The 20,286-nt window shown below is 36.1% G+C and overlaps 1 protein-coding gene across 1 annotated transcript in view; it reads right to left on the bottom strand.

Annotated features, from left to right (window-relative positions):
* Positions 1–3,590: 3,590 nt before the first annotated feature.
* The window catches only part of LOC131039025 (nuclear pore complex protein NUP107), a 260,469-nt gene continuing 243,773 nt past the window's right edge, over positions 3,591–20,286 (bottom strand). The window contains exon 24 of the mRNA XM_057971667.2: positions 3,591–4,010. Within this exon, the coding sequence (XP_057827650.1) occupies positions 3,930–4,010 (81 nt within the window). The 3' untranslated portion in view covers positions 3,591–3,929. The remainder of the gene's footprint in view (positions 4,011–20,286) is intronic.

The following is a 20,286-nucleotide window of genomic DNA, read 5'->3' as shown; positions in this document are numbered from 1 at the left end:
AACCAAAAATCCAAGGTTTAATCCAACATCATGCCAATGAAGGTTTTCCTAATGAACACAAATACAAATAAAATATTAACTAAAAGTAATCAAAACAAATGCATTCAATGAAAAATATCACTCCATTGCCCTCCTATCTACCAAGATCTTGCAATTAACATTTGTGCTCTCAGATTTTTAGCACTGCGCACAAGAAGCTTATGGAGAATGGAGATGGTTGATTGATCAACAAGATAAAGAAATTGCTATGAATTCACAAAGACTAAGTATGCAAATGGATTTCAAAACGACATTATAACATTCCCAAATAAAAAAGCAAGAGATTTGAAAGAGAGGAAAATAATGTATTTATAGGTATCCTCATGGGTGATTCCCAATTTGGAATGAATGTGGGATTATTGAGAGCGGGATGGAAAAATAAGTGTTTGTCCCACACTCATTAAGTGGATGCAATTGGTGAGGATGAAGTAGATAAATAGAGGATGAGTTTATGGAGTGATAGAGATTAATGGATTAAAATGGATTATGAAAAGGAGATGAGTGAATTTATTAAATGATTTAATTAAATAGAGGAAAATAGAAATAAATCAATTAAATAGATAATAATACCTATTTAATTAATAGAATAAATAGGATGACTATGAGGATAAATTTGTGTCTACAATCTGTCCAATTTCACACTCTCCTAGAACCTATTTTAGTATTTATCTTTCCTCCATGCATTACAAGAGCTTTATTGCAATATTTAGTTCAATATTATGGATCTTATTCCACCTTATTACATAATCACTCTCTTACTTGGGCCCTTTATTCTTGGTGTGCCCTTTATCATGTTATCCTGATTTATCCTTAATCCTACCCCAATTTCAACTTCCAAGACATTTGTTGCATATCTATAGAGCCACCGAGATGGAACCGACATTAAAACCCTATTATCTCACATCTCACAGGGGCTTCATTGAAGAGGCAATATTATATCACGTGTGTTCATATTGAGAGGTTTAATATCCCAAAAACGGGGATACAATATATTGTCTATCGATGAAAATAGGGGGTTTTTAATTTGGGCTAGGAAAAAACTAATTCAGGTTGTGTATTGGAAGGGGGTGACAAAAAAAGGAGTTTAGGGCAATATTTTTTGAAAATAGGAGGATTCGTTAGTATGTCATGAACGCACATTATATAACCCAAGTTCACTAAGTGAAGCCCCCCATGTCACATCCCTAGAAATTCAAAAATAAAACTTATAAAACTAGGTCATTGGAGCTACCTGGTTCCACACTTTTTTCCTTAAATTTCGAGGATAATAAGACGATCCTACCCTATCCAAATCTAATTCTGGGGAAATATATCAAATCTAAATTGACTGAAAGGTGATTTCAATTATGAAATCCCTATATAAGGCATCCCTCTTGATTCATTTTCATTATTACATCTTATGCTAACATTATCATGAATTCAAGGGCAACTCTTTTTCTTCAAGAACAAATCTAATTCAAAGAATAGCAAACTACATCAAGGCATCTTCATATTATATTTAATTATGATTTCGTGATGGATTTTATGTGATTTATCACGTTATTGCATCAACACATAGAGGATTTATCCTTAAAGCATTGCATCACCTATCGAAAGTATAATCATCTACATTCAAGCATTTCAATTCCAAATCTTGCACATGCACTCAAAATGCACGCTTTTAATTACATTTCTATTCAATTAGGGTAGATTCCAAACGTAGGGTTTGACCTAAGGCAAACCCCTATCCACAACACAATTTCCTTTCTTTTGGTGTACAGGTAACAGATTCGAGAGCTGTGAAAGCATAAAAAAATAGAGGAGAAAAAGACAAACTGAACTAGCTTTTGCAAAAGTTTTAGAGACCTTTAAGGGCCAAGGGACCAAGATGCTTATGGATGACCAAGATGAAATTTCACCCTAGTCTTGAGATTTTTCCAAATATTTCACTAGTGTATCTAGTGTGTGTTGCCATTCTCAGAAAGACCCAACTGGCCTATGTATGCAATTATAAGACCAAGACGCCCTAACTACTCGTTCTCAACAATTTGACTCGAAATTTTAGGTGTAGGTTCTTATCCTCTTCTACTTCCCAAATCTCAGTATACAACTCTATTTGACTTCTACAACATTATGTTTTTATCATTTCACTTCAAAATCTCATTGTTAGCCCTAGATTCAACTATACAATTCAAATCCAATTTCAACTCAAACAAAAAGGGAATATGACTCTAATTAACATTCAATCCTCTTTCCAATAGAATTGAAGTTGGATCTATTGAGTTCATCCTCATTTTAATGTAATACATGTAAAAGTTAGATCAATTCCTAGTTTACAAAGCATAACTTGTGAAACCCTAATTTTCCATCTATTACATATAGTTTACACAAGGATAGTTAATAATATTGAAATAAAATAGCATGGTTTCTAGAAGACCTATCTCCTACTTTTTGAGACACGTCTTATAGACAGACATCACCAAAAACTTCCCAATGCATAGGGTGCTTTTGGTTGTCTCCTGCCATCTTTGAAGTCTCTTGACCAAAATTTGACATCTCCCACCGAAAAACTTATGGAAAAAAACACGGTAAAAGGCAAAAAAGGAAGGCAAATAAATAAAATAAGCCTACAACAAAGCAAAGTCATAGGGGAATAAATAATAAGGAAATTGAGTTGAAGGAAGACAAAAATTTATACAAAGTTATAGCGATAGGATCTACTGACAATATAGACTTTTTTAAAGAAACATAAACAATTGTATAACTGATTTCCTATTTGTAATGGTATAAAGAAAAATGCCTTTACTATTTAGCCACAATATTGAGTGTGCTCAACACCTATATTAACTTACTTTCACGAAACGATTTAGACTGACTATAGTACCAGCAATATAAGCAATTTTAATTTCAATTTTTGTTCAATTTTAACTTAATGTTAAACATTATGACTATTCTTGTTTTCAAAGTTCTATGTCATGATATTTTCTAAAAATTATTAAATTATATTAAAAAAAATTGACGTTATCTCAAAGCAGATCGAATGTACAAGGACTCCGTTCAGTGACACCCTTTAAAACAAAAATTTTACTTCAACAACCAAAATGATAATTAAATCAAATTAAGTTTCTAATAAACAGTGGAACTGTGATTTTATTTTATTCTTCTGCAAGTAGAAGATTTTTGCACTAATTTCTGGGCAATGCTGATTTGCTTTAAACGTTCAGTCAAAAGCAGATAGTATGGGCTAGAAGTGGCATCTATTGTATTTTTTATTTTTTATTTGTTAAAGTGACAGTACACAATTGTAATTTTAAAACAAATATTGGTGGTAATAATTTTAGGATAATCTACTAAATACTCGTTCATCACCAACATTCTCAGGGATTAACTGACTTCCTTCCAAAAAAAATTACCCATAATGAGAGCTTCAAAGTTGACGGCTATTTACGAGATCCACAAACTTTGTTTTGAATATTTCTACTAGTATTTGTCTTAATTATAGAAGCTTTGACTTCCTTAAAAAATATTTGATTTTATCCTTTAGAATGCTCTCTTCACACTTGCCAGGCAAAGGTAACAAGCCAAAATAAGTAGCTAAGCTAAAATTGATTGGATATTTTCGTGTGGATTTACAATTACAACTAGAATGATTTAGTATGCCTCGATAAGTGTTTACATAGCCAAGCAAGCTAACGTGTGAATAGCAAGCTAGTTACATTGGAGGATGATACGGCTATAAAAGGCCATCAATGCCGTATTCCCAAGAAATCAATAGGAGAAATAGAGTGAGCAAGTACACTTTCCAGCTTGGATAAGTTAAAGCATGTCAACTTTTACTGAATATAATGATAACCTCCTTTTCTAAACCATTCTTAGAGATACAAAGAAGATGCATTAAAAAATGGATGTTATTAATACGCATTATCAACTGATTTATCCTCCTGTGCTTCCATCCTACGTACACAAAATTCTCTTTCAAACAGCAAAAAGTCCTGCAATAATAGAACAGCATTACATTCCAGTCAAAGATTCACTTTTGTTAAAAGTAAAAATATAATTTTATAAATACACTTTCAATACTTCAACATGTTTTTCGAGAAGTAAAACATTTGTCCACTGTATCTTCTGTAGTTTGCTTATATTTTAATATCCTTTTCAATTACAGTTTCTCATCTTGTAGATGAAAAAAAACTAATGTGGTCCACATGGCATTTCCTAGTTTTTGACATACATGGCAGAACACCCACACCAGCAACTACACTTTCACATTGTTTTTTCCCTAAAGATTAATTTTCCCCATAGCCGATAAGATCTTCTACACCTCCATTTGATAAATTAAGAGAGGAGCTCATAGCATGCTCTTCTATGCTCCTCCACTCTTTCAATCAGTTCGAAGCACAATGAATAATCAAGGGATTATCTGCTGTATCTGCATTTGTTTCAGTAGTAATGTGTTACACAGGGAAGCACCCCCACCCCTCAAACCACTGTGCTCATCCCCTTAGCCATTTGGCAGGATGGCAGGGGGCGTACTCTGGCTGTCACCCCCACCCACAGCCTCCAAAACAAGCAAATTCTAGAAATGTCTTGGGAATGAATACTAGTTTTAGTGGACGGCAGGAAATGGTTAGGGATGCCTGGCTGTTCCTGAGGCGGCCAGGCATGTCCCAGATCAACTGTCCCAGGGATGATGGCCAAACGTCCTCAAAAGCAACGCAATTTTTTATAATTTAAAAAAAAATCATTCATAACATTAAGAAAAGACTGTTAAACGTATCATGACAGCATTATAACATCAGCAATGAATATATCATGACAGCAGTATAACAGTAATTAAATTAACCATAACAACAGTGACTGCAACAACTGTAGTATAACAATAATAACATATCATGATTCATATTCACACTTAAATATATATAACAGTTAACACTAACAGTGATAACTTCATTTTCTGATTTCATTGTTCAAAAAAATCTCAAACTTCAAACTTCTTGATTTGGTATTAGAGTCAGTCATTATTGTCAGTTGTAAAAGAGATTAAAGATGCATTGGCCATGGTCTGGTACAGTGGTATTTTATTAGAAGTGCAATTTCTTTTTGGAATGTGGCTGGCATGCAGGCTTCTGCAGACATCATTTTAAGAGTGTCATGTTATATTGCTGCTGTAATACTGTTGTTGTTCATAACTTGTAGCAATTTGACTCTCTCTCTCTCTCTCTCTCTCTCTCTCTCTCTATATATATATATATATATATATATTGATTTCCTTCTGCTATCTTCAAAAAAATGGCCCTTGGACTGCCGTCCACAAAACATGTCCCCTGCCGCATGGCTATCCCCATTTTGGAAATGTCATGGAACATAGGTAGTATATGAAAAAATGTCAATGGTGATTCAATCCTCCTTGCAAAGTTATGTAACAGATGCTACCAACCTTCAAAATCAGATTTGAACTATAACCCTATGGACACGTTCTCTGTATTTTCAGAGCCAACCCTTCACCAAAATCATTTTGGGGACATGGGGATGGGTCAGAAATGTCCCCCGACCATCCCCAATATGCTGAAAATTCTAGAAACGTCCCTAGGACAACAATATTTTATTAGGAAATGGCAGGGGGCGGCCTAAGGCCCACTCAAAAAAAATAAAATATTAGAACACAAAATTGGAAACAAAAAGAAAGGCAGTAGGGGGCCAACAAGGGCTCCCACAATCCCTCAACCCTTAACCTAAAACAATTACATTAACCACTTAAAACAAAAACCAAACTCATTTTGTCATTTTACATTTTGTGAAAAAGAAGACAGAAAGAGATCAGATGTGAGAAGATGGCAAGAGAGGATCAAAATTATATCACTTGAAATAAGTTTACTATCAATTGTTTATTTGCACAAATGCTGTGCTTTGAGTTTCCAAAAAAATAACAAAAAAAACTGAGCAACAATGAAGCTGAAGAAGTTCAGATTCGACAAAACAGTCATAGAGGTGCTTTGGGAGTTTTAATGGGAGTGTTGCGAGGACTATGAGTTCAAATAATCCATTTGAATTCCTTTTCCAACTCAAAACTTGTGCGAAGGGCCCAGTCAATCCTAAAAAAACTCTTTTATGATTTGCAACAACTACAGACAAAGACAAGGAAAAAAATCAAGTGTGTACAGTTTGTGTATGTCATTTGTGCAACAAAGGTTATAGAGGCAGCTACACAAGGGTTTATTGTCATATTTTGTGTATAAATGGGCAAGAGATGAAAGATTGTAAAAAATAATCTTAGTTGAGAAAGCTAAGGTTACTAAAGTTGTACATGGAGGATGAGCCGAAAAATAAGAGAATGTTAGTAGGGACTATGCAACCTAATATGTCATTGCCTAGCTAAACTATGGATGTTGGAAGTAAATGGGGAGAAAGTTTTAAACTTTTACCAAAAGAGAGAAGAGCTATTAGCGTTGCAAGGATGTTCGATATGCAATCACAAAAAGTGGTAGAGACTTCAATTTCATGTGATTTGTTCTACCTAATTCAAACAAACATTCAAAGATGCAATCGTTGTTGGTACCTTGTTTTCCCCCAATGGAAAGCATAAACTACACACCAACCTCCTTGATAGAGAGTATTCTAAGGTTAGTGTGGGGATGGAGGACATAAGGCAAACTTGAATGAGAACAAGATGCTCTATCATCATGGATGGAGGGACCAATATTAGACATCAGCTCCCGTCAATAGCATTGTCACATGTTCAATTGGCTATTATTTTCTTAAATCTATTGATTATTTAGGGAATAGGACAGATGCAAACATCTGATTTCAGATCTTGAAGAATGCAAAGGGGAAGTTGAGCCCTCAAATATTGTACAGTGGTCGCTGATTATATGTACACACACACACATGTATACATATACATGTGTGTGTGTGTGTGTATGTAAGTTACGTGGCTTGATAGTGGGGGTGCTTACAAACACATTTTCTAGACTTAATATTATGTTCAAACATTGAACAGCACATTGAAGGATATTAGAAAGACAGATTAGGTATACATATATGCATATATGTGTGTGTATCTAAGAAATGGGACTCACTCAGACTTGCTTGGACTCGGCAAGTCCTAAGTCGAGTCACTTTCGACAAGTCCTGGGAGCTCAAACTTGAACTCAGCCGAATCCTGACAAGACTCGCCAGGTTTGGCGGACACATTGAGTCCAAGTGAGTCCTGTGGGACGGACTCGGCCAGAAAAAGTTAGGCGCAAATAAGAAAAAAAACACAAAAAAATAAAGTTTTAACTTTCTTTTTTTACTTATATTGCCTCTAAATTGCTAAAAGCAACTACATTTCATTTTGTTTGCAATAGAGGAGGAGAAAAGAAAGGTGAGAGGAAAAATAAGAGTGCATTGTAGGGCAACCAGCAAGGAGGCAGAGGAAAAATCCATCATCAAATCACATTTGGGTAGCTTCATACTCACATTTGGTGCATCAAGAGGTGTTTACCAACGATTGGAAGGAGTTTTCATTTGATTTCAAGTTTGATTTAAGAGGCAAGCTTTATTTTTTTGGGGTTTTTTTGTGTTTTTAACCAAAAATTGCATTTTTTTTACATTTCAATTCTCTTTGGAACAAACCCTACATTTTTTTTTGGAACAAAGTTAAAAACCCTGCATTTTGTTTTGGGACAGACCCTACATTATTTTTTGGAACAAACCATACATTTTATTTGTATTAGTTTAATAATTATAAATGACAATTCACAAAAGTTCATTTTTTTTGTAAATAGTGTTATTGTACCAGCCTCGAGCTTTTCAAATCATATTTTTCATAATGTCTACTTCTAGAACCCCAATTAGAAAGGACCTAGAACACGCTGAAATTTTTCCCAAGCAAAATGTGCATATTGCAAAACAATTTTTCATGGAGGCATTAACAGATTGAAATACCATCTTGCCCACATACCTGTCCATGATGTTGTGGGATGCGGTCATGTACCTCATGAGACTATTCATGAGGTACAAGTGCAATTAGAAAAAATTTGAAAGGCAAAAAGAATTGAAAGAGAAGCAAAGGGAGGAGTTTGCGTCCATTGGTGGTATTGGAGAGGCTTCTTTCATGCCTCCATTTTGTCCTAGGGCTAATGCTTCTAGTGTTGGTGTTAGTGCTAATGGGAGTATTAGCATTGGTCCTAGCATTTGCAAATCTAGGATGGCTTCATTTTTTGTGCCCCGCACTACTCCTGGTTCCCAACCATCGCTTGATTGCATGGGTTGGAACAAGGAGGCATATGACGCAGTTAGACATGCAACTAGAGACTTTTGGTATTATTGCACCATTCCGTTCCATGCAACCAAGTAATTCTTTTTTGTTTGATTATTTTAAAATTTATAGTTTGATTCTTTGTCTCCTGAATTTTTATATTTAGATGTATGTTGAATTCAAATTTTAAAGTTAAACTCTCCACTTAACAATGCTTATTTAAATTATTTGTTACATGTGTTAGGTCTCTTTTTTGACAAAATATGGTTGATGCCATAACTATTTGTGGGGCGGGGTTCAAAGCCCCTAGTGAAGATGACTTAAAGGACACAATTTAGACACAAAAGGTAGCTTATGTAAACACCACAATAAAGAAGCAGTGCTTAATATGGAGTAAGAAGGGTTGCACCATCATTACCAACGGCTGGACCGATAGAAGAAATAGGACGCTACTGAATTTTCTTATTTCTTCCACCGGTGACTGTACTTCCCTTAATGCATTGAATAATTTGAATCTGATTTAGTGATTAATATGTTCTACTTATGCTTTATCCAATCATTGATTTTGCTTCCCTTTTAGGTGGCACCGCATTCATCAAGTCAATTGATGTTTCAAGCCATACAAAAAATGTCAGATACCTTTGTGAGGCTTTAGAGGAAGTCCTACTTGAGGTGGGCGAGGATAATGTGGTTCAAGTGGTGATCAATAATGCAGCAAATTATGTTGTTGTGGGTAAACTACTGATGGAGAGGCACCCAACAATATTTTGGACTCCATGTACCGCCCATTGCCTTGACCTCATATTGGAGGATCTTGGCAAGCTTCCATGGATCAAAACATGTGTGGATACGGCCAAAAATATTTGCAAATTTGTATACAATCACACATGGGCCCTTGGCCTAATGAGGCAATACACAGGGCAAAGGGAGTTGGCTCATCTTGACATCACTGATTTGCTAATAATTTCATCACATTAAAATCCTTGATTCAGTCAAAGGTAGCTTTGAGGCATATGTTTGTTGGTGAGGAGTGGACTTCCTCATCCTATACTATGACCACTGCAGGGATTGATGTGGCAAATTATATTTTTGATGAGCTAGGCTATTCGGCACCTTATGCAAAGATTGTGAACTTAAAATTTAACTCTACACTATGTTTTAATTCATATTTTCTTTTATTTGCTTATTTTCATTCACACTTAAGTTAATGTTTCACAATATTTGTAGTCACTGAGCCCTTGGTAGTTCTCCTACGAGTTGTTGATGGGGAGAAGCCCACAATGGGATACATGTATGAGGGCATGGATAGGGCCAAGGAGGCCATTAGATCTGTCTATGAGGGAATTGCAGGTAAGTATCATCCATTTGGGACATCATTTATAGGAGATAGCACCTCCAACTTCACAAGCCCCTCCATGCAGCCGTTTATTTCCTCAATCTTGCATTCCAATACCTTCCTAGTTTCAAGGCGGATGAGGAGGTTTTTAATGGGCTCTACTCAGTGATAGAGTGGATGTCGCCTAGTGATACAAGCCATATAGTCCATGAGATAGGCCTTTACTAATGCCCAAGGAGAGCTCTTTTCTCCTCAAATGTGCAAAGATAGTTGAACAACATTGCAGCCATATAAAAATATATTTAAGGGCATAAATTAAGTTTAAAAATCTAATAAAATTTTCCTCTTTATTATTATTAAATGTTGAAACTTGAAGCTTAAAGTTGGAAATGAGATTTTTTTTTTCTTTTCTTCATCTCAAATAGATGGTGGCAAATGTAACCTTCAAAGCATTGCCATTTGCATATTGAGCCAACCATGCAATGCTTCGGGTTGTGATCACAATTGGAGTATGTTTGAGCACATACACTCCAAGAGGTGCAAAAGACTATCCGTGGAGAGGTTCAATGATCTAGTCTATGTTCATTACAACCTTCGTCTTAGACACAAATAGGTTTTCAACCATGACTCCACCCCAATCATGCTAGAGGAGGTCGATCCAGAATTTGAGTGGATCATTGAGGCTACAGATCTTGTCTTTAGTGACGAGGATCTTGATTAGGATGACCAGGCAGATAGAGAGGCTAAGGTTGTAGCCATGGTAGAGGAAGAGGATAGAGCATGAGCAGACATAGGCACAACTAATATTGGTGAGGGTAGCATGGAGTCACAAGGAGAGATTATGGTTGTTGCATCATCCAGGATCTACCTTAGACGCCTTTGTAGGGGGGATGCAGGCTCCTCTGAGCCATAGACTTGTAGTTATTGTTTGGAACATTCGATGTCATGGATTCCATATTCCATGAGTTTTGTATACGTTTGACAATATTTATATATCTAAGTGTGCTATTTACTTCAGCTACAATTTGCATTTATACTTATGTGATCAATGTATACTTGTGTATGTGATCAAATTAGCTTCTATTTGATGACGAAATTGTGTCTTTAAGGTTTACTTAATAAACAATGCATGAAACAAGTTTTAAATCCTTTATCATCTCTAAATTTCTTGGGTTTTTCACTTTGTCAAGTCTATGCTGAGTTTTTTTGCCAAGTCTCGAGTCCCAAGTCAAGTTACTCTTGCCGAGTCTAAGTCTCATAACTTTGTTTCATATGTATATATATAGTTAGTTGGCTTAACGGTGGGGGGCAGTTACGAACACATTTTCTAGACTTTATATTATGTTCATACATTGAACAACAAATTAAAGGACATTAGGAGGACAAATTGGGTATGCACTGGTAGAAGAAACTAGAAATATACAAATGTTCATTTGCAACCATCAAACCTTACTCTCTTTAGGACATTTTCAAGGAAAGAAATCCTCAACCCTATGGATACTAGATAAGTTAGCTACTTTATTAGAGAGGATGCTTTAGGTGCAAGAGCCTAAACAAATTAATGATGATTAATGTAGAGTGAGATAGATGGTATGAAGCAAACGCAACATAAAAAAAGAAAAAGTGAAGCAAAAGATCCTTGATGATGATTAGTGGTCTGCAACAAAGTAAAAGATTTTTGCTTTTATTATTAAATTATTAATTATTTTAATATGTAAATTATTTTCGTTCTTCGTAGTATTAACATCATCATTTGAGTTCTATATTTTATTTTTTTTTAAACTTGTTTGCAAATATGTTTGTTCCTCCATCTTGCCTATTGGTCATAAGATATTTTTTTTTAAACTTTTTGACATGTATTTCCTCCTGTTTGTTGATGACCAGGACTGGAAAGACTATTTCTGAGGTTTAGGAGTTGGATTTTGGAATTGGGTGTGAATTTTTGAGGATTGTACTACTATACCTATGCTTGCTGGGTGTGTTTGGTGCCCATCTCATTGGTTCTCCATAGCTGTTGGGTGGGATTGGATTATTTGGAAGTTAGTTGCAGGAGTTTTGTGTGTATTGGTGGTGTTTGTGAGTCCATATGAAAGCCATACACTCCTGCAAAAGACTAAAAAAACATATAACGCACCTGTCCTTGTCCTTAGTAATTTCAACGATGTTTGGAGACTGCTGGGATAATCCATCATTGATCTGAGTCTTTGAGAGGAGGCTGATGTATGTTTGGAGTTGATTATAGATGGTTTAGATGACCATATGGGTCCGAAAAGTTCTTGATGTGACCAAGAATGAATGACAGACCTGCAACATACCCTGCTTAGTCAAGTTTAAGGCTGGTAGTGATTGCTGTGTGGGTTTGGTGCTACTCAATCCAAATCAGTGGTACCAAATGCGTATTAGAAGGGAGTCTTGAGGATGTAATATGCTGTCATGAACTGCAGAATACAAATAGCAAGCCTGCAAAAGTTCATTCAAGCACTATTCAACCTGCAACAATCTTCTTCATCCCTGTTTACAGGATATTTATGTTGGTATTTGCATTTGTATGCCTACTCCATGTTTTGATATCTCTTGTGAATGACTATCTGTCCAAAAACATTGTAACAGCAGTACTGTGAAGCTGGCTTACTTATTCCAGTCTTATATCAGCATTTTATGATAATTATACCTCATTGTTGGCACGTTCATGTCAATGTTTTATACTGGCAAAATAAATAATAATAAAAATGGCATGGGCATTACATAAAATCTCCTAGTCTTGGATAGCTATACAAGACAAACAACATGCTTGGGCAAATAAAGCAAACTATTTATTGCGAGAATCCTAATTTGGGATTTTAGAGGGGTATACCATGTCCATAATGACACAATGGTGGTTTAACTATCAAAACTTCATATGATAGCCTATGTTCTAATTACCAAATTGTATACAACTTGAAGTGGGGAGAGATAAGGGTTACATTAGTTCAAATTAACCCTATTGAATGGTGGACATGGCATAGCGATGATGCCACAAAGTTGAGGGTGTTTACCACTTACCTCTTTTCACAGGTTATTGACTCCTCTGCTACAGGGAGGAATTGGTTGACATACAACTTTATCTGATTAGTCAAGAAGAGTAAGCTTACCTCTTGACGAGCGGAGAAGTTGGTGGCTGTGCACAATGCTTTGCAACTTCAGAATCAACAAAATCTTCAGTACTTTCAAACTCTAGCCACTCATTGAGATATTGATCTTGAAGTTGCCACACAAGTTGATGAGGCATAGGAGGGATTAATTGAGGTTCCACTGGATGAGGCGATCCCTAATAGTGGCAATGAAACTCCAATTTTGATCCAATGTTAGCAGATACTATTTAGGGGCAGCAGCATTTTTTGTGTTTTTGTCATTTTATCATTTGAAACTTACAGCCCTGGGGCATTTTGTTGTTATTTTCATATAATATATATGTACATTGACCATAAAAGAAATGAAATTTTGTTGATTTGTGTGTCGACTCGTGTCAAATCTCAATTCAGCTCTGATGTTATGCATTAAGGTTCTATAATGTATATGATGAATGCCTTATCAATGTTATTATATAAATATTTGAAATTTCCTAGATTTTCAAATTTCCCTATTTTCTTAGCAATCATCCCGTGCTGTCCCCTAAAAATTGCCTACCAAAAAATCCATTCCATAAAACATTGTCCCCTCACCTCTGCCATCCATATCCTAGAAACTTGGTTTAACACAGGATTTGACAAGTTATATTATAATATTGGGTACTCAAATCTATGTTTATCAGAATGAAGACATTCAGCTCCAGGATTTAATTGCCATATCTAAAAGGCAATATCTATAATTTGAAGTGCAGATGTCTCCATGTAAGCAGTTCAGCCCCAGAAATTTACAACAGAAGGCATGGCTCAGTTATTCCAGCTCAGCAAGACAACATTAAAGCTACTGTTATTGCCTGCAACCCCATGGACCTAGAAAATGGTGACACCCAATGGCAACGGCAGAATATTAATTCCCCTCGAGGACAAACTTTGCTGAAGAAAACAGCTATTAACTTGCAAAATCTACATTTGCTTATCCTCTTCAACAAGCCATCTAGGCCATACCATACCAACAAGAGTTTTGGTTGTAGCTGACATGTTCAAGGATACACGTATTCCCCCACTCTTCACACAACCTTCACCAAACTAGGCTATGGCCTCTATTATTGACCAATGTGAGTTCCCCACAACTGCTGTTTCCATTCTCTCAAATCCTTTTGCCAACAAAATAGCAAAACTACAAGATTTCCACCCCAATCACTCTAAAAGCCCACCGCCCTCCTCGAGATCTAATAACAAATTCCTTAAAATAAAAAATCCATCAATCCCTATCGAACCAGGCAATATTAGTAGACTGATTGCTGGGGATGCTAACTGCCAAGAACACTAAGCGAGTTGAAGACAACATCTAGTCAAATGTGTCTCTTTTGGTCTTTTATATTCAGTTTGCAGAAAGATAATCAACCCATTCAGCAATAGCACCTTGCCTTTCAACACGAATACATCTACTAAGGCACAATGTCATCCAATGAAAACTGAAGCCATTGAGGAAATCATTTCCATGGAAAGACAACAGCATTGTTGGCTGATGTAAAGCAACACAAATTCCAGCAGATACCTACACACCTAACTACTAATGCGATGGGATTTCCTCAAATGATTAACAATGCTGGCCAACCCGCTGAAATTCCTGGGGGTTCATCACTATCATCCACCCCCATGCCCCACCCCCCACCCCGGGCCCCCAGTATAGGCCCTGCATTGGGAGGATGAAAGGTTTCCAACCAATCAATAGCTCAGTTCGCCATCCAATACATAGATAGGAGGAATTCCGCACATCACACACTCTTTGGGTCGGGGGGAGCGAGACACATAAACTAGAGATACGGTTTCGGAGATAGACTTCAGGTTTGGTAAGACGAATTCTTCTCTCCCTGAGGATTCAAATCAGTTGAAGTATGTCCAGGCTATCCTGGGTTTAAGAGGGGGGACTGCTTGTGGGCTGTGGATCTGCCTCAGCTCGCCCCTTCCTCGACCCCAACTTGGCAATAAAGTAAGTCCAAGGTAAGGCAGGTTGGGCACTGGGCTGGGTCGCAGGGATACCCCTGTTGTAACGAAAACAAAAAACAAAAAAAACAAAAAAAACAATGCTGGCCAGGAGAACTTGTATCCTATCCTCATCAAACCTTTTAGCAGGAGGGAGCAGCTATGAGAGAGCCTTGAATGCAACATGAATATGAGAGAATGCACATGAGTGAAATTCAGTGACCTCACAACAAAAGCTATCATGTTATTCACCATTCCCCATTTAAGAGATACACAGCTCTCTCCTTTGTTTCAAAAATTCTGAAGAAAACTCTGCTTTCAAAAATATCTTTTCATCACATTCTTATGTCATATCTCTATGTTTCTTTTGCTTTTCATTTTCCATTAACCGGCTATAGCGATTTGCTATGTATTAGTTAGAGGATGTAACTTTGTGTGGTATATTATACTTATAGCTCTCCTCGCTATTCTCCTGGTATTCATTGTTTGTCTAATCCATCTTCTTTTAGAAATGCTTTGCACCTCACCTGGTGGCTTTAACATGGCAATCTTACTGAGATGTGTACAGATTATTTTTCATGAAAGAAAACAATAGTGAGTGAGTAAAGGTGAGTAAAGGTGAGTAAAGGTGAGTAAAGAGTCTATAAATCAAGAAATGGTCCATAAAAGCATAGAAGCAACAGGACAATAAGCGCCATGGAAATCAATTTATCCTACAGATCTAATTCATTTTCAGCGTTAGAACAAACATAGCAGTAGACAAAATGTAAAACCAACAAACTGCTTTTAGAATAGGTGAAAAAAATAGCATGAGCGATTTTGCATGTGACAACCCAAATTAATGTAATTCAATAACTTAGTGGCATGGGCCTAGAAATCATGGCACCAAAATTTGTTTGAAGCACGAGCAAATCACCAACACCAATATATTCCAAATGATTAGATGAAAGTGCAACACTCATGAGAAGAAGGCAAGCCAAGAAGATGCTCAAATATCTTGACTGCTTGATAGAAAGGCAAATCAATGACAAATAAGAAAATTCTTAAACGGTGGACATGATCATGGCTAAACAGCAAGTGAGCAGATTGCAATGTCAGTGAAATGGTCAATCTTGCTGGAACTTATGGCAAACCTGCACAAAATACTTGGAATATGTAGTGATGAAGGTTTTCTTTTTTAAAGTGTTTTCTGTTTTTAACAAAGGAAATATTGCTTTAGCATAACATGAAAATTATAAAAAAAGCCTTCATGGAGAGATAAATTGAAAGAACCCCCTTGGTGGGAAAAGCAAGCAGTAGAGGGAGATTTCAAAACATGCTAAGGGAAGGTCCCCATGCGGCTGCCTAGCTTATTTTTGCTACCAGCTGCTGCTCAACTTTTTGAGGAACAATTTGTGGAGCTGGTGGCCCCATGGATAGTAAAATTTGCTGCTTATTTTTTAGCAGTACTCTTAAATAGTGTTTTTAAATGAAATTCTTAGTTATATTTCTTGCAAATAAAATTAAAATTGTAAGTAAATAAAAAGGAGAGGAAAAAAATGGTGAAGTCAGAGTCATTTTTCCCATAAGCAGTTGCTGCTTATTTCCAGCCCCACTTTTTCTCAAAGCTTATTTTCAATTTTTAAGCAGCAGCTGATCCACTAAAATAGGGAAAGATTCCAATTTAACAGAAATTAAAAATTTACATGGGAACACTCCAACTGCTTAAATTTAAGCAGAAATTGTTCATGACAAATAACTGGATACTTTACCAAATAACTATAAAAAGAGAACAAGCAAAGTAAGAAAATGCCAAACTTTCAATACAGAATACAGAGAGGGGATAATTCATTTAGCTGTTTGTCTTTGAAAAAGTGCGTATTTGCTTTCCAGGTGTTAGTCTTAAAGGAGGATGCTTGGTTGAAATTAGGACTGTCATTCTATTTTATCTTTCTTTTGATTTTATCAAAGATCTTAGGGCACTCTTTTTACCTTTCCTGTTCTTTTTCATTTTTACAGTTTGTTCTCTTTTTTTTAACAAATCAAAATAAGCAGGATGAGTTCTTCAAGTAATGAGTAGAATCCAGAAGTAAATATCACGGGAATGCAAATGCTGCAGGACAAGGAATGACAAACCCTTTTGGATGTTTTTCAGCCACTGTCAAAGCTTATGCAAAAGGCCCATTCAAACTTACAATAACCTTTTTGCAGCATGTGATTATTTTTGACAAATCCTAGTTCAAAGATTTCAAGAGGAGCAAACATTCTTTTGCCATTTTGTAAGACTAATTTCAAAGGACATTACACCAAGGTTGCTAACGATTTCCTAGGCATGATTAGGATTAGATTTGTAATAAAAATAACATTGGAGAGAGGGCTGAAATGGCTATGTTAGGAAGGCCGAGGTAAGAGGTAGAGACATATCTCAAAAAGCTGTGATAAATCAACCCAGTTTGTCAACATTTGTTAGGACATATGTTGTAGGTGGAGTGGATTCCAGTAAAGGGAAGAGAAAGGCCATCAGTAATAGGTGATAGTCAATTTCAAGGTTGTGCACGTTGCAAACACATGAGGACAATGTAGCTAAATTCTTTGATGCTTATGCTATCTCATTTATGTGGCATGTTCTCTATATTTCAATGATATGCTAAAAAGGATAAACACAATTGGATCCTCATACGCATCTTTGGACAACACAGATTATGCATTACCCTCCTCAACAAACAATATTCAAGGGTGAACTTGTTGATGGAGAACATGAAACAAATGTGGAGAAAGAAAAATTACTTCATTGTCATAGATATGTAGGTTTGGTGTCAAGTGTCAGCCACTCATCAATATCATTGTTACATGTTTGGTTGTCCCAATTTTTTAGAGCCATCCATTTCTCAAGGAAGAGCAAGGATGTGTATTTTCAATTATTATTTTGAAGTTATTTTACCTTTGATATTTATTCTTTCATCTCACCAACAAAAGGAGTAATTAGATATGTCAAAATACGATTTCATAATCTTGTAAACATTATGAGACAACTGAAACATGTCTGGACAAATGAAACATATAATTCATGATTAAAGCCCTAGATTGTAATTTTATGAGCATATTAGACTTATGCTGACACCAAATTGGAACACAATGAACAAGTGATATACACCTAGGGCAATCAAAGTGCCTCCTTGTGGTAATAAGGTAGAGGAAGGGTTTATAAAGGTCATCATAATAATCTTCAGCATTGAGAATGCATCTAGACTTCAGAAGTTGTGAATTGCATTTGTCAATCTCTAGGGTTTGTCATTTAGTAAACCAAAGGCTAGCAAAACAGTAATGTCCCCTTATACATGACCTTGAAATATAATTAAAAGATTAAATTTAAGTTGTTGAAAATAAATAAACCACATGGCAACTTATTTTAATTATTTAATAATGTCATTAAAGTGACTTTAATGGTTAGTTAAGTAAAAAATTAGTAAAGTCACTTTATTATTATTTCCCTCAAGTTAAAAAGGAAAATCAAGAGTCAAATTAGAGGGAAAGCCAAGAGCCAGTAGGCTATAAAAGAACAATGAGAGGTTCATTCAAGATACGCTTGGTTTATTACTCATTTTGATCTGGAGCTTTTCAAAGCTATAACCATAGGACAAAAACCCTATTGGTTTGCTGGTTTCAGTAGTGCAGCAATCTATCCTAACCAGCATTGGAGGTATCATCCAGGTATCTTACATTGCTTTATATGACATATTTGTGAAGTCCCTTGTGGAGACAAATTTGCATTTGGTTCTATTTGTATTGTCAGAATTGTTAGTCTGCAATGCTCTGCTTATGGATATTATTTTAATATTGGGAAGAGCTTCATTTTAAAGTTGCCATTGGTGGGAAGTTTATTTTATTGGCCACTCTCCCTAAGTTTTGGCATGAGAAAATGAAAAGGAAAATATTTTATGTCAATTTAATAAAGACTATTGTTGAGTGAAATTTCATTTGGCCATGTTATTGTAATCGACATCACGGGAACAAAGAAGAATTGATTGCTGCCGCCATTGTTTGTTGTTGTCGAAATAATTATGGACACCAAACAAAGGAGATATATTATTCCTGTGCTGGGCACTTGAAGTCATGGGAAAATCAATAATATTGCCAGACTTGTGGGTCAGTTTCACCTTCTTTGTAAGACACAACCTCTTCATTGTCCCTCATGAAGTCTTCTATATTTGTCAGCATCATGAGAGTTTCCCTTTGGCTAAAGCACATACCATAGTGCAAAGAAGGCATATCACGGTTTGCCTGGTCTTTGGGGGTCGAAGGAAGAGATGCTGTCCATCTAAGAAGGATTAGGGCCACTTTCGGAGTCTTATGATGTCTTTGTGGAGCTGTTTTACCTCCCCTGCAAGTCGTGACTTCGTCCTTGCCTCGTTAAGCTTTTATTTGATGGGTGCAAGCTATTTGAGCTCCCCCTTGGACACATGAGAAGAGACCAGTGCTGTATGGGTGTTCTACTAGTACAAACAACAATTTTTGGGGCCAATTTCTTCTCCTGAGTGGCATGAGCTTATATTCTTGGGTGTTATGAAGATTATTTGTATTGAATGGTGAAGTCATGGTTTTTATGATAAGTATTTTGGCATGTGGACCTAGCCAGTTCCTATTGATTCTACTTCCTTCTTGGCAATTGGCATATTTTATTCCTATTGCTTTGGACATGGATGTCATCCTATTTCACACATTGCCCCATTTCAAATGGGGACCCCCCTTTGCTTTTTTTTAGGGTTTTTGCTTTGGCATCACAACTGCTAATCACCAATCTTTTTGCAAATGAGGAGTTAGAGTTTTTGAGAATTCATCCCAAGCCAAGTTGAGAAATCATGCTCAAAATCATGTATGAATGTTGTCAAAGTGCTTAGAAGGTCTAAAGGACGAGTATCGCAATTGCTTTGGGTCATTTCTGACTTTCTATTTTTAGAAATTTCTGTTTTTTTCTGCTTTTTTGAAAGTAGAATCTAGGTTTTGTTCCTCAGATCATTTCATCTCTACTCATCTTGTCGAAATTTGAAAATCTTGACTCTAGGTATAAAAAGCAGGGCTTCAAAATTTTTGCTCTTTTATGAGATTAGGGTTTTGTTCTTTAGGTCATATCAGTCCTACCCATGTCTTCAGATTCGAAATTTTTAGCTTCCAAGTATAAAAAGCAAGGGTTTGAAATTTTTGTTTTTTTTCAAGATTAGGGTTTTGATCTTCATGCCATATTATTACTACCCATGTTCTCAGATTTTAAAATTATGTCTTTAAGGTTTAAAAGCAAAATGCAAACCCTAATTAGGATTTTGTTCCAGAAGATCAGCCATATTATCAGTCCCCATGTTCTCAAATTTTGAAAATAAGGTCTCCAAGTGCAAAAAGCAGAGTGGAAACACTAATTAGGGTTTTGTTCCAGATGAACCAGCATGGTATCAACATGGCATGAACACTGTTGATCAAGTATAGAGGAAGAGTTTGGGTTATGGCACATTGAAAATTTCACCTAAGTTGGAGAAGTGAAAATGGCAGATGATTAGTCAAATCCGCCCAAGGATGTCAAGTACAGAAGATGTTAAGGCAAGATCAATGTCTGCCAAAGCATAAGAAAGTTG

Source organism: Cryptomeria japonica, chromosome 6 (assembly GCF_030272615.1).
Source record: "Cryptomeria japonica chromosome 6, Sugi_1.0, whole genome shotgun sequence".
Lineage (NCBI taxonomy): Eukaryota > Viridiplantae > Streptophyta > Pinopsida > Cupressales > Cupressaceae > Cryptomeria > Cryptomeria japonica.
Note: the sequence above shows the minus strand (reverse complement) of the source record. Positions and strands in the feature narration are given on the sequence as shown.